The sequence below is a fragment of the Sphaeramia orbicularis genome, chromosome 5 (genome assembly GCF_902148855.1).
Source record: "Sphaeramia orbicularis chromosome 5, fSphaOr1.1, whole genome shotgun sequence".
In the NCBI taxonomy this organism is placed as follows: Eukaryota; Metazoa; Chordata; class Actinopteri; order Kurtiformes; family Apogonidae; genus Sphaeramia; species Sphaeramia orbicularis.
The window spans coordinates 36,679,305-36,694,728 of record NC_043961.1 but is presented as its reverse complement, the minus strand read 5'-3'; the positions used below and the strand labels follow the sequence as shown (position 1 = coordinate 36,694,728).

Sequence of the window (15,424 nt, the reverse complement as noted above, 5' to 3'; positions counted from 1 at the left end):
AGAAGTACAAAGACAAGTAGGCTACAGTAGAAAAATATAGTGTATTTGTTACCTTCCACAATAGGCAAACAAGTAGAGTCAGCAGCAGGATGCCTGCCAGGATGGCTATGAGGATGATCCACCAGGGGATCCAGTACTGATCAGCAAGACCAGGTTCAGGATAGATCATGACTGGAACCTGGATGTGCAGAGAGAATCAAGGCAAAATTAAAAATTAAAAGGCAAGTAGGAGACACTTTATTCTGATGCTTCCAGTAAGTTATCAATTACCACCATAGGCTGAGCCAGAGGTGACCATATTAAAACAAAAGGGGTGGAGCTGTGAAAGCCCAAAGGGTCAGAGGTGAGCTAATGCTAAGTGCTGTCTCTCTGACTTTACTAACTTTTAACGACAACTACAGTCCATAACATTGTCCTTTATTAAATTGATCCAACAAGCGACTGAGCTGTCAAACACAACTGTCAATCAAAGTCTAACATGGCGGACACTCAAACCCTCTATTCAACCTCAGATCTGATTAATGGATGAACATTTTAAGGTGGATCATCAGATCATTTATGAGAGGTGTTATGGCCCCTGGGGTCCTCTTGGGGTGCTATGTATTCTTCCAGCTCTTGTCTTCTAACAGGCACCCGATGGGGAGTTCAAGAACACCTGTGGCGCCCAGCGTTCCTGCCCTTAAATAGTCTGCCTGTAGTAGTCTCTCTCTCTCTCTCTCTCTCTCTCTCTCTCTTTCTCTCTCTCTCTCTCTCTCTCTCTCTCTCTCTCTCTCTCTCTCTCTGCTTGCTGCCCTCACAGATCCTTGGTTCTTCAGCCCTTGGTTTGATTATGTTGCATTAATGTTTTGTTCTGTTCTGCACTTTTCAACATTCACATCAACACACGTTCACCCGTGCACATTTACACTACTGACATTACTGATGGCTCATTTACATTCTGTAGTATACTTTTGTCTTTTCCTAATTTGGTCTAATTTGGCTTAATTTGGCTTAATTTGACTTAATAAAGCATTCTCGTGTTAAACTTCATTTATGGTGTGTTCCCCTTCTTTGTTGTGGCCTCCGAGCCAGCAGGTCATAACAGAGGATCCAAATAAAATAAAACGGATGAGACTGGAATGACCCCTGGAAAAAATTAGCGACTTAGCATTTTTAACCCTTTCATGCATAGGTCACTACAGTGGACAGGTATTCTCCAGCTGTTCTCTTGTATATTAATGGGTTTTGATGTTTTTGTTCCATATCAGCCAACACAGTGGACACTTACACACCATCCCATACACTGACATTCAGACCATTACTGTAACTTTGCTGTTCTTGATAAACCTGATCTGCACTAACATGTTTGAGTGTAAATCAATTGTTATTTGTTAGACAAGAAGGTTTGTTTTGCATATTATCTCCATGAAGTGAGTAATTACTAGCATTAGAATATGTTAAAATGTGAGAAGACATCAGATTAGGAGCATTAAAAATGTTTTTATTTCATTGTTTTCATATCACTTTCTGATATTGGGTTTTAAACACGTTTCTTTACTTCAAAAATTAAATGCATGGATATTTTTGTAACTCCATAGAAGAAAAAAAAACTCGATCGCATTGTTTTTTTCATGCCTAAGGAGGAATAAAAACACTGAAGAAAAAAATCTTGACTAAGGTTCTCACAATTAATGCATGAAAGGGTTAAAGAGAAGTCCACTCTAAGTCTATTGGATGATTGCTGTCAGTGGTGTTACAACTTTAAGACACTTCCGCAGTGGCTTTATTTTTCATTTACCCCTTGATTCCCTTTCAGTGGGTGCTTTTGAAATTAACATACTGGTTTTTTTGCTGTTGTGATTATAATTGAGTGCTTCTATGAAACTGGGTTCATTTTTGTACCTGGCACTTTGGCAGCTTTTTAGACCCAAAAATAAAAGAGACATATTTCCCCCTCAGGATGCACCTAATGACCTCAGATAAATGCAAAAAAAATTATACTCTTGCTCTGACCCATCCCAAAATTAATGAATTTTTAATCAAATACTGGGGCCAAAAATAGGACCAAATTGGGACATGAAAAGCTACCTATGTGTCAGTGGATTTTATCTAGAAAACATGGCTTGAACTGGTCTTATATACAGCTATAAATAAAGACACTGGGTTAAATTTGTCGATCCTAGTGGTTTTTCATGAATCAGCAGTCTCATTCCAGGTTTTGTGTGTAACCCGTCATGTCCACGTGCGGAACCTGCCCATTTAAACACATATGAATCTCATTTGATTTTGCAACAGTGTCCATTTTTGTGAAACACTCTGCCTTACCTTGTTAAATTCCCAAAATATACCTGTGGGAGACTAAAAAGATATTTGAAAAAATAGTAGCGTGTAAATTTCAAGTCCTTTTTACCGTGTAACGTGGATTTTTGTATAAAAATAATATAAAAATGGGTTTTATCCGAAAAACAGTTTCTCTATTATCTCAGTAAATATGAATTTTTAAATTAGATCCAAAGTGCTTCCAAACTTGCTTCATAACATTAGTCTACATCTTGTTTGAATTTTTAGCCCCTCTGTCCTGTTTTTAGGGACCGGTTTCATAGAAGCACCCAGCTGCTAATGCTAGCTGAATAGAAAGTACTAGAGTTTCATACACATAGATAAAGCTATTAACCTCCTAAGACCCAGCTATGGGTTTTCTGTCCACATTTGTGGACGAGAGTTTCACAAATTCATACAAAAAAAAAAAAAGAAAACTGTCCACCACAAAGGACATTCCATAAAATTTTTAAAAACTGCATCTGAAAAAACTGTTGCATCATGATGTTTTCAATATGGGTACTTATTTAATGAAAAAAAAAAAAAGCTTGTGCTTTGCTGACATTTCCTGGATCTTAGGAGGTTAAGTGCAGTAACCATCATGAAATCAGAAACCCGTAAAAACACTTTGATCAAATATTAGGATTTTTATTTAACAGTGGCTCAGTACCTGGGCAGCAGCATCCTTCAGGAGTAGATGCTTGATGCTGGACTTCACAGTGATGTTGGCTCTGACCAGCAGCTCCAAAGCACTAACTGCTGCAAACTCCTGAGACACAGAGGGAAATGCAGTGATAACATATGTGTCATAACAGCTGACATGTGTTACATTTTTATAAATCCCGAGTGAATTCACAAAGACACGTTCTTAAGTGCTCTTTTCACTCAAACCAGCAGCAACAAATATATTAAATAATTAAATAATTTCTAAAGTCATGCTCAAATTAGTTCACTGAACTTGAAAAAAGCAAAACCACAGGAAAGAAAACATTTCACAGCTATAATATCACAGGACTTGTCTTTATTTAACCTGTAACCACAGGGGACACCGTGTCTAAAGCTGGCAGTTGCTTGACATTAAAGCTCTTCAACGTCTCTCATCAATCATCCTGTGAATGCACTTTCTACAGCCATCATTCATTCAGTGTCATTAGTTACGTTCTTAAATCAGCTCTTAAACTGCCAGATGCAGCTGTAACAGCTGAAGTTTAACATTCAGGATGACATGGTGTTTTACCTCAATGAAGCTGCTGTTCCACAGTCTGGCGTTGATTTTCAGGACAGCCTGACCAGAGAAGCTGTGGAGGGGACACTGGAACAGAACACAACGGGCCGAGCCCAGGAGGCAGTCCTAGAAAAACAAAATGAGATCTGAGTTGTCTGCGATGTGCTGTTAATTAAACTGGTGGCAGCTGTTACAAAGGCAATTTATTCTAGTGAAAACAACAACAAAGCCTCTGCACATTTTCATTTGTACACCGATTTATCAGGTCTGTGTAATTGTTTGTGAAAAGCAATCTAAAAAGGTGATTTACAGTGACCCATTCCTCCTCCCTTCTCTTGTTTTAATTTCCTCCATCCTCCTTTGCATCTGTCTCTTCTCACCCTGTGTTATATTGTTTCCTCTTACCAGTTTGAGGGACTTGCGTCTCTCTGAGGCAGCCACAGCTGGGGTGGTTCGTCCCACGCTGCCTTTGGTCATCACTTGACCTTCCTCCTCTGGATGTGAGCGACGCGTCCTCCCTGTCTGATATAATGAAATAGTCACTTGACATTGCTGGAGAAAAGAACTGTGTCTATGTGCTGTCACTGATGTAAAGGGGAACAGATGTGAAACAAGGGATTGATGTGCAAATCACAGTTTACTCATAGTTGATTCTGAACCAAACAGGGGGAAAATACAGTGTGGACCCCAAAACATGACCACTCCCTCTACATTTCTATTGTTTCAACCATTTTATAAGAAATAACAAGTTACTATAATGAATGAATGAATGAATTCATTTATTTTTGGTTTGGTTTGTACATCAATCATTGCACTTAGTACAATAATCATAAAAAAAATATAAAAACCAAAAAAGGAATAGGCTAGAAGCAAAAGCTTATTTTTTTGCCTATCCTTTTCACCTGATACACTGCTTACATTAAATTAAATGTGTACAGCATCGAGTCGCAAGCATTCACACCATAAACAGAAAAAAAAATCAACAATAATGAAAACATATCTACCATCTCAATTCAATATTTCTAAATAATTTTAAACTTGAGGCTTTTTTTTTTTTTTTTTAACTTTGTCAAAGGAGTGAATAACTCACATGCATCATCAGGTCCATTCCATAATTTCACACCCACAACCCCAGTCCATCTAGACTTCACATTTGTCCTCACTATAGTCCATTCATAAAATATAAAGATCTCTGAAATTATAATTACTCTTTCTTAATTCCAAGAAATTACAAATGGTATTTGGGACAATACTATTTGTATCCCTCATCTTCCATATACCTATTTAGAAATAATTGTTTATACCTCTATTGAAATAAAAATGAATTGTCACAGAATGATCACACAGGGAAATATTTATTTTTTAATGATAATTTTTAGCATAAAGGCTCATCTTTCTAATCTAATGGTATGAAGAGAAAGGGTTGAGTGTCTCATCATTGAGCGTATATGAATACTTGTCATATGATGATGCCAAAAAAATTATAAATATGTAACACAAAGGGAGATGCATGTTGAGTCTTTTCGTTGCAGTTGCATCAGTTTTCCTTCACTTACCACATGATGTGCTGGTGAGGAGCTTTGTAGTTTCAGGGGGTTTAAGGCCCCTGTGGGAGTGCACTGGGTGTCTGGATGACCCTCAAACTTCAAGCTGGCAGGATACAGGAGCCATTTCCCATTGGACAACTCATAAGGCCACATGATGTTGAGGAAGGCAGAACCCAGCGTCTGCACAGCTTGTCCTCGATTGGAGACCTGACATCCAAATGTTCAGTACATGTTCTTATAGGTGATATATCACTGTCAGTTTTGTGAATGTGTGACTGTAAATAAATAATAATTAGCCATGCAGATAATATGTCAGCCACCACAAGGCTACATGTACATGGATAAGGTCAATTTAGTGGAAACACAGACAGTCTCATTTCTCACCACAAATTCAAAGTCCACAGGGCTGCCGATGTCCTCCAGACTGGTCATGGCACTCTCACCCCTCACGGTTCCACTGAAGAACAGCTGATGAGGACGGGCCAGCCTACACAGCGACGTATCAGTGGGTTAGACATCTGCATGCGCACTTACACATGATTGGATATTCAACATATGTGGTTACAATTAAAACATTAACATTTGTCATGTCCAATTAAAGTCCTTTTCATTTTTCATTTGACGGAGATCCCAGTGTTTCCAGTTCAGTTTGGTTTTATTGGTCATATGTATGTTTATGCTGGTTAAAAGTACAATATAATGAATATACTGGAAGAGAGAAAGAGGTCAGTCATGAATAAGACTACAAGTAGAAAAACAAAATCCCAAAACTATGAAAAATTTAAAATGATTTGAAAATATAATATATAATTCACAATAGAACATAGATAATATATCAAATATTTAAACTAAGAAAAGGAAGAATTGGGGTTATAAAAAAAAATTAAAAAATCAAAACTGTAAACTAAAATTACAAGCCATTGTATGTGCGTTTGAGAATGCGGTTTTATGATGTGTGTACAACAGTGATAGCTCATTCATAGTATATGGTCCCGTTCAACACTATCACTCACTGATGATATCAAAGTTCATGAAGATGATTGAAAGATACCAGTTATATCATCTTGAAATGAGGATACTTAAAACAGGGACTAAATTAAAACAAAGGTGTCTAAAATATTTAGAGTTTATACCATTAGTATTAAAAAAAGAGCTGAAACTACATCCATATCACAAAATATGTATAAAACTGTATTTCACCCAACTTTGAGCGAGGGAGAATGTTTCTTTCATAAATTACCAAAAGATAAACTATTTTTTCTTGTAACAACAAACTAGACAAAACTGTGAAGGTGTTACTCACCCGCTGACAGACAGAGGGAGCTCTATCACAACTTTAGCAAAGGCAGTGACTGGGTCCAAGTCAGACTGCTCACTGATACTGAGGACAAAACAATGAAGAAACACTCACATTAAAAAATGACTGAAATTCCAAATAAAACTATTATCAACTTTTATTTGTTCATTTTCTATAACTCTGGGGGTCATGGGTGGAGGCACTGGGACCACTGAGACCACCCTGGACATGTTACCAGTTCATTGCAGGGAGATGAACAACCATTGACTCTAATGTTCACCCCTATATGCAATTTAACCTTGGACAGGCTGGCACTAGGGTTAAGCCCAGGAACTTTTTGCAGTGAGGCAACAGTACTCACCACTGCGCCACTGTGTAGCCCCATCATATACTTAAAAAAACAACAAATTAAAAAACTTTTTGCAATTAAATAATGGTACCCATGACTTACGTCGACAGTAACAGATCTGCAGTCAACTCAGTGGTCTCTATTGTTATGTTAGACGTGCTCAGGTTGATAGAGAATTTCAGCTAAAAAACAAACAAACAGTGAGTTAAAAGACAATGCAATGATAATGTGGTTTTAATATTTTCATCTCCTTAAAGACTATGAGTAAATTCACCTATTCATTTTTTTTTTTACCTTAGCGTTTCTTTTCAGAGGATTTCCCAGGTCACACTCAACTTGAGAGCCATTCTGGTTTGCTTGACATCTCATCTAAATTAAGACAGGATTTAAAACAAATACACTCAAGTATTGATTGCTCAAATACTCTGCATCACCAAGGTTCTGCTGAATGATTCTTCAAACCTGAGGTGGGATCCTTAAGCCAGCGTACGACAACGTGTTTGGAAGAGTTATGAGCAGCTGAGCGGCATGGGCATCATCTCCATCCTCCTCAGGGTACAGGGGGTCAGAGGGCATGTTGGTGACAGTGATTTCCAGAACCACCACCCGCTGGTCTGACAAAGAAAACACCTGCACACCATCTTCATCTCTGTTTGAAGACAGAAAAACAGAGGAGGAGGAGATGAAAAAAACACATGACAGTAGTGAAAACTGCGTAATTACAAAAATTAATGATAAAGACTGCTAAAATATGTTACTGAATTACTCTTTGTTTCAAGCTAAAGGTTGCTAAAGGTCAATATCAAATCCAACAGCTCACAGAGAAGCAGACACTAACTTTGGCAAAGGGGTGAAAAGGTCAGAGTTCACGGGTCGTGTTCCAAACTGGTAGCTCAGCTTCAGGTTGCTCTGGCAGATTTTGTCACTGCCACATCCTTCCCGTAGGAAGTTCACCTTCAGGGGGTAAACGAGAAAGACATGAAGTAACTGCTTTATCTAAAGGTCGTTCGCTACTTTATCTTAAAACAGATTTATATCAAACGGTAAGTGTGTGAGTGTGTGTTTTTTCTGATGGATTGTTCCATATCAGTGCCATTAAGAGGTAGAGAGAAAACTGCAGTGAATGCAAATCCACAATGAGGCCTTAAAAAAGTGGAACGATGACTCTGCAAAAGCTCCAGGAAAAGGCACCGGCTTGGAAAATCTTTAGTAAATGTGCATCATAATAATCCAATAAAAAAAAAACATATCCTGTGTGCAAAAAGGAGCTGAGTTGTATTTAGCAGAAAGGTGTATGAAGTAACAATCTAATGGCACAATCACAGTCTCAAAACCTTTACTCCATAAACATCTTGTCGATTCTGAATATTTTCATGCTGTAAACTTAAATTAGTATCAGAGTTGAATGTTTTGTAATATTTATGGCTTAAACTCCACTAACCTAAATTACAGCAGAAAGACATAAAACTGATGTTGTAAACAGTTGCATAAAAGCTCAGTTTGTTTAATGATAGTTTGTGAACAGCTCATTAAAATCAATCTTGATCATAAAGCATTTCAGGTTCCTGTTTTTTCAAGGTACAGACCTCAGAGTGCAGCGTATTAGACGGGGTAACACTCAGTATTGGCGCCAGCTTTTCCAGCTTCTTGGCACCTGAGTGTCTGCGTGGTGGCACAGGCTTGATAGTGTGGGTTATGGCCAGGGAGATGGGCCGCAGTTTGTCACGAAGGCCCTCCTGCACAGAGAAAGGTCATAAAAAAAACATATGGTCGAGAAAAGATATGGTTCAATGGTTAAGATGTGAAAAAGGTGAAATTGTGGATTGTTTGTCTAAAAAGTAAAAAAAAAAAAAAAAACTAAACTAAAACACTGTATAGGATTTGTGTTATTTCATTTCTGCATGCTATGAAAGAACTCTGGACTTGTAACTTAAATCACTGTACTTGTGCACAAATTGTACTGATTTTCCTTTTTTTTTATTTTTTTACCCCGACCTCCAAAAGGGGAGGCAAGGGGGATTGTTTTTGGTTCGGTTTGTTTGTTTCTTTGTTAACACTTTAGCAGCAAAACTATTGGGTGAATTCATACCAAATTGGGTTTATAGATCGCCAGTGACCCAGAATAGATTTCGTTACATTTTGGGAAAAGTAGATCAAAGTTCAAATTTTGATGAATTTTTTTGTCTTTTTTTTTTCCATTTACTTATAATTTCATGTCTACAAATACAAATTTTACTTCAATTTACTTCAAACTTGGCACATATATAGAGGCAACTGATATGCTGACATCACCACATAGACATGATGACATCAGATGGATCAATGCCAAAATAAAGCTACAATATGTGCAAGGGGCGGGGTTTCTTGTGCCTGGCACCACTTGTTAATTATTTTTCCACATTTTCTATAACTATATTCTATCTTCATCTTTCAGTCATATGTTTGTGGACCACACAGTTCAGGAGATAAATTGTTTAATTCTTTATGTAACAGTGTCCGAAAAGTTACTTGACTTTCACAGTTTAAACAAAATCCAAAACAAGAGAATTATGTCTGTTATCTTACATTGTACTGAACTCAGCATGAACTAAAATGACCCCCTTTGTGTAAATTACAGCAGAAGCCAGCATTATGACTCATGGTTGTTTTTATGTCTGTTTCCTAATCTGTGTCAAAGTGTATGTGTTTTGCCAAACCTCAGTATTTATGTTTATTTGAGTGTTTCTTAAAAATCTAACCATGAACTTAGTTCACCACCTAGCTCTGCTGACAAGTCCTCTGTATTATACAGTGCATCAGCTGCATTGTTCATCAAGGTCCCTTAACATAACAGTGCATCTTTATTGTGGTTTGAGGTTTATATATAAACTGTGTGAAAAATAAAAGCAGTGGAAATACATGAAAAATACATACACAGTACTGATATTACTCTGTTGTCTTCTAAATACTACTGCTATTCCAAGCCAGTAAGCGGTTCTATATTCTACACTATTACCTGCAGAAGTATGATGTTTGCCACCTTCTAATATAATTTTACAATCCAAGAAAGTCATGGTTTGTGCAAAGATAGGAAGAAACATCTAGTCTTATGTTAAACAGCTTAACAGACTGCATTTATTGTTGAACACGATACATTAACATTGCTGCTGCCTTGGTACATTTTACCTCAATCTGTTTGGAATAGATTGTAGAGGCAGTTATGATGACTATGTGACTTTTGTGTGTGTTGTCCTTCTATTTATGTAAAGTCCCATGAGACACAACTGGAAGGAGTAGGACTTCACCTGTGTATTACAAAATCCCCATCTGGTGATGTATTAAGAAATAAGAAAGAACTAATCCTATTCAAAGTCAAATTTAGTAGCCCCACCCCCATCAGTTACTACCACAGGGCAGTGACTGACCAACTAACTCTGAAAAGTTATTCCTGTTTCAGTGCATCAAAATATGATATTTCAGATCAGTGGCTGGAGTTTACTTTTGTAGACGGATTTAATCTTGTGTAACTTGTGTCTTTTTGGATATGCACAACACAATAGTGACTGAAATGACAGTTCTGTTGTTGCTAACAGTTACCTGATGCTTTTGCATGTGTGTGTGAACATATTCTGAGAGCTTTGTATGAGTTAAAAAAAGTTGTATTAATGTTCATTTGTTCAGTTTTCATACTTTATTTACCACTTATGTTTAGCTGCAGAGTGCAGGCCAAGGTTATAATAGTTTTGGATTTTTCATTACAGTTTAGTTTTATTTAGTTTTGACTTTTTTTCTCTAATTCAGTTAGTTTTAATTTGTTTTTAGAACAGGTTTGCTAGTTTTTATTAGTTTTTATTTTTTCTAAATCCTTCGTTTTAATTTAGTTTTAGTTTTTTCATATCTTCCTTGCCATCATATTCAAATAAATCCCAGACAGGACTCTGCTGCTTTCTCCCAACTTCAGTCTCCATGTTTCCAGGTAGAGTGGAGACCAGAAGACAACTGTAAACCACCAGTGATGGACCGTGAAGTGTCCTATGGTGCTGCTAGCTAAAATTGCTTGAGCGAAATAAATCGATTTCATATCAGTCCGACACTGACAAAAACAAAAACGAAGAGAATTTATATATATTTTAGTTAGTTTTGTAAACACACAATACAGTTTCAGTTAGTTATTGTTTTTTTCTTTTAATTGTAGTTTTTATTTATTTCAGTTAACGAAAATGTTTTTTCAATAGTTTTCGTCATTTCGTTAGTTTTCATTAACGATCATAACCTTGGTGCAGGCTACAGCTAAAGCTAATGCTTCAGTCAATGCAGAGCTGGACAAGGGGGATAAACTGTTAATGTAGATGTACATACATTATACTGCATATCATCACCTTCCTAGAATAACTGCTGAAGTCATTTGTTTTTCTTTTTTTGCCTAAATCATCAAATACTCAATTTCTGGTTAAGTTTTTGTGTTTCCTGAAAAATCTGAGAAAAATGACTGGCAACTATTTTAGGAAGGTGACGATATACTGTGGCTTTATGTCTAAATCTGGCCCCAGCTGATGAAAAGTGGGTGGTGACAGTGTAATATAAGACATTTGTGGCTGAGACACAGAACAGAGAGGGAAAATCCAATCTATCCTCTATACTATTAATACTAAGTAGTATAGATAAGTGTTCAAATATGGGACCATTAAATGTAACAATGTTCATATGTATCGTCCCTGGCCAATAGAGTTTAATAGTAAATAAATAAGCTTGCAGGAAATGTGTAAGAAGAAGGAGAATGAAGATTGTTACTTATTTTTAGGGAGTGGCTTCCTTAACTGAACAAAAGTCATAATTAAGCTCTTAAAGTAACACCAGTGGATCTTTCTAATGTTAATACAAATGATGACAACAAATCTAAGTTACTGACATGGAGTTGGAAGACAGCAGAAGTGCACACAGGATGATTCTGGCGATGCAGCTCCACTTCTTCTGTCTGGGTATACTCTGGCTCAAGGGAACTTCGGCCCAGGAAGTTAACACGGTGCGGAAGGCCCAACTTTCTGCGCTCTGTATCAGCTTCAAAGTGAACCACCAGGGCTAGAGGAGAGTGAAGGAGTGAACACAGACAGATCAGGACACACACAGGGAACACTTAAAGGATCAGTATGTATATTAATCCTCTATATACGAGAGTACAGTGTTACATGGCTTCTATTTTATCATAATGAAGTCTACCATTACCCCACAGATAAGGTTTCTCTACACTGCAAATAGAAACGACTCCTGTCACTGAGGGGGGGTTGATATGAGGTCCCATGTGAGAGAAGACAGAAGGTCGGGAAAACCATAGGGTGACTTACTGATGTGGGGTGAGTAGTGTTCTGGGTGGGCTGTGAAGCTGAAACAGGCCTGGACCTCCACACTGAAAACACAGCGGAGAGAGAACAGTGTTATGGTTTTTACACTCATGACGGAGCAAACTGGGATAACACTCTACTTTGATGAGAACATTAATAAATATACTACAGAGGTGTTTTTTTTACTTCCGCCAAGGAGGTTATGTTTTTGCCGGCGTTGGTTTGTCTGTCTGTCTGTGTGCAAGATAATTACCTCCGCCAAGGAGGTTATGTTTTTGCCAGGGTTTGTTTGTTTGTTTGTCTGTTTGTTTGTCTGTCCATTAGTGTGCAACATAACTCAAAAAGTTAAGGACAGATTTGGATGAAATTTTCAGGGTTTGTTGGAAATGGGATAAGGAAGAAATGATTAAATTTTGGTGGTGATCGGGGGTGGGGGGGCCCACGACGGGGGGGTGGGGGGGGGGCACTGATCGTTAGTGTGCAACATAACTCAAAAAGTTATGGACAGATTTGGATGAAATTTTCAGGGTTTGTTGGAAATGGGATAAGGAAGAAATGATTACATTTTGGTGGTGATCGGGGGTGGGGGGGCCCACGGGGGGGGGCCACTGATCAGCCTTGGCGGAGGTCTGAGCTCTCCGAGTGCTTCTAGTTCAAAAAGTTAAGGACGGATTTGGATGAAAATTTCAGGAAATGTTGATACTGGCACAAGGAACAAATGATTAAATTTTGGTGGTGATCGGGGAGGGGGGGGCACGGGGGGGCCCACTGATCTGTCTTGGCGGAGGTCTGCGCTCTCTGAGTACTTTTCTGGTTTGTTTTTGTTTTGTTTTGTTTTACAATATCTTCATTGGACTTTGGGACTTTTTGCTACATATTAAACATCCAGTATTCACTTGTACAGTGTTGTTTTGAAAGAAAATTCATGGTATGCCCTCCCCCCACCCCACCCCATCATATAAACAGAGTAGAACATCATTCCGCTCCCTTATTTAGTGTAAAAGGAAATAAATGGACAAATAAAAGATACACAAGACCAATAAAAACATTATATATAGTCAAATACAAATATATACAGGGTGGGGAAGCAAAATTTACAATATTTTGAGGCAGGGATTGAAAGACAGTGTATGACCAATTAGTTTATTGAAAGTCATGAGAATTTATTTGCCACAAGAAAATTGACATAATAGAAAATGTTTTTATTCTATGTGTCCTCCTTCTTTCTCAATAACTGCCTTCACACGCTTCCTGAAACTTGCGCAAGTGTTCCTCAAATATTCGGGTGACAACTTCTCCCATTCTTCTTTAATAGTATCTTCCAGACTTTCTCCTAATAGTTTTGCTCATAGTCATTCTCTTCTTTACATTATAAACAGTCTTTATGGACACTCCAACTATTTTTGAAATCTCCTTTGGTGTGACGAGTGCATTCAGCAAATCACACACTCTTTGACGTTTGCTTTCCTGATTACTCATATGGGCAAAAGTTTCTGAAAAGGTATGGATAATAGTGTTAGGTATGATAATGACATCAATATATGTTTGGTTTCAAAACAATTGACATAGCGCCTGCTGAGAAAAAACAACTAAATGTTCATTGTAAATTTTGCTTCCCCACCCTGTATAGTACCTTAAATGTTGTTATATTTTATTGTACATTGCATAAAAACCAGTTGTTGGGTATTTGTTTCAATTTCAGCTCTTACCAAACTCCATCTCTGCCTTTACAGTTATGTTGCCCCAGATCAATATTCTGAGGGTCGATGGATATTTTTCTGCCCACATGAATGACTGGTCGAGACCTTGGAGAAAAACAGAAACACAGAACACATTATGACAAACTTCCATGTGGAAAGTGGATGGTAGTGGTGTATGACTTTTATTCCTGATATTTTTATGTAAAATATGTCTTTTCTCTCTTTTCTCACCTGAAGAGAACGACTGAATCATTGAGGGATCCCACTGCTACATCTGGGTATTGATTACTGTCTATATCCAAACCACCGGAGATGGAGTATCCAAAACGTTTCACATCAAAATCACGACCGTCCAATACCTGTTGGAAAATGTTCTATCAGTATGCGTAATGATCTAGTCATTCATTCAGTCTCATATCTTTTTCATTCTTTTGTCTTAGAAAGATTGGAGGAGACTCACCTGAGCAGGTTTAGTTTCAATTCCAGCGTCTGAGCCTCTATAGATGAAAACCTTGCCATCTCCATCAAATGGAGCTCCGACAGCAATATCTAAACAGATGCAGGAAATATGAACTTACAGCTATAATTTTACATTCAGTTTCTATGGTAGTTAAAAATGTAACGCAAAAAGAGAAACGTGTTGAAACATAAAACATGGATGTAGATGTTTTTCCAATTGACTGAATCAGATTCTGTTTTGAGATGCTTTTAAGGAACACTGTTGTTATACTTTTAGTACCTTTTTTAAAAAAAAGGTTGTGTTTTATATGTATGTTCTTATTTTAATGTTTTATGTATGGTTTTAGAACTGACTTTTATTGTGTTTTATGTATATTTTTTGTGTGGATGGATGTATGGCTGTGATTTCTATTTTGTGTAACTTCTGCTGCTGCTGTCTTGGCCAGGACACTCTTGAAAAATAGATTTTTAATCTCAGTGATAAGAATAAGAATAAGAATAAGAATAAGAATAAGAATAAGAATAAGAATAAGAATAAGTGGTGCCAGACACAACAAACCCCACCCCTCTCACATATTGTAGCTTATTTTGGCATGGATCCAACTGATGTCACCACATCTATGCATGTGCTGATGTCAGCATATCAATTACCTCTATATATGTGCCAAGTTTGAAGTAAATTGAAACAAAATTGATGTTTTTTATTGAAATGTGCAATTTTGCCTGTTAAAAGTAAATGGGGAAAAAAAAAGATTTCAAAAATTCATAAAAAATTTAAACTTTGACTTTTTCCCAAAATGTAATGGCATCTATTCTGGGTCACTGGCAATCTATAAACCCAGTTTAGTATGAATTCAACCAATAGTTTTGCTGCTAAAGTGTTAACAAACAAAGAAACAAACCAAACCAAAAACAATACCCCTTGCCTCCCCTTTGGGGGGGCAGGGTGATAATAATAATGTCCTGATAGTGTTGGTTCACCTCCATATCCATCCTGGTCCACATCGCCTATGTTACTGACTGTCATCCCAAACATGGAGTCGTAGGTCCCGTTGAGGCGGATTGGCCGAGCTTGATCATCCCAGTGACCGAATGGGTTCAGGTAAACATAAACGGCGCCTCCAATCTCAGCCTTACGATCAAAGAAATTAGGAGCTCCCACAATGAGGTCGGTCCAGCTGAAGACAGAGACATGAGCGGCAACAAAGAAACAGAACTTAATAGAGGTGTT

The 15,424-nt window shown here is 37.5% G+C and overlaps 1 protein-coding gene across 1 annotated transcript in view; it reads right to left on the bottom strand.

Annotated features, from left to right (window-relative positions):
• itga7 (integrin, alpha 7) overlaps positions 1–15,424 on the bottom strand; it is a 47,894-nt gene that overhangs the window by 3,160 nt on the left and 29,310 nt on the right. Inside the window, 18 exon segments of the mRNA XM_030135427.1 lie at positions 53–178; positions 2,969–3,067; positions 3,536–3,649; positions 3,929–4,045; positions 5,080–5,277; positions 5,455–5,557; positions 6,374–6,451; positions 6,819–6,898; positions 7,011–7,085; positions 7,179–7,365; positions 7,555–7,670; positions 8,303–8,452; positions 11,605–11,774; positions 12,038–12,099; positions 13,744–13,839; positions 13,966–14,093; positions 14,195–14,283; positions 15,175–15,371. Of these exon segments, the coding sequence (XP_029991287.1) occupies positions 53–178; positions 2,969–3,067; positions 3,536–3,649; positions 3,929–4,045; positions 5,080–5,277; positions 5,455–5,557; positions 6,374–6,451; positions 6,819–6,898; positions 7,011–7,085; positions 7,179–7,365; positions 7,555–7,670; positions 8,303–8,452; positions 11,605–11,774; positions 12,038–12,099; positions 13,744–13,839; positions 13,966–14,093; positions 14,195–14,283; positions 15,175–15,371 (2,185 nt within the window).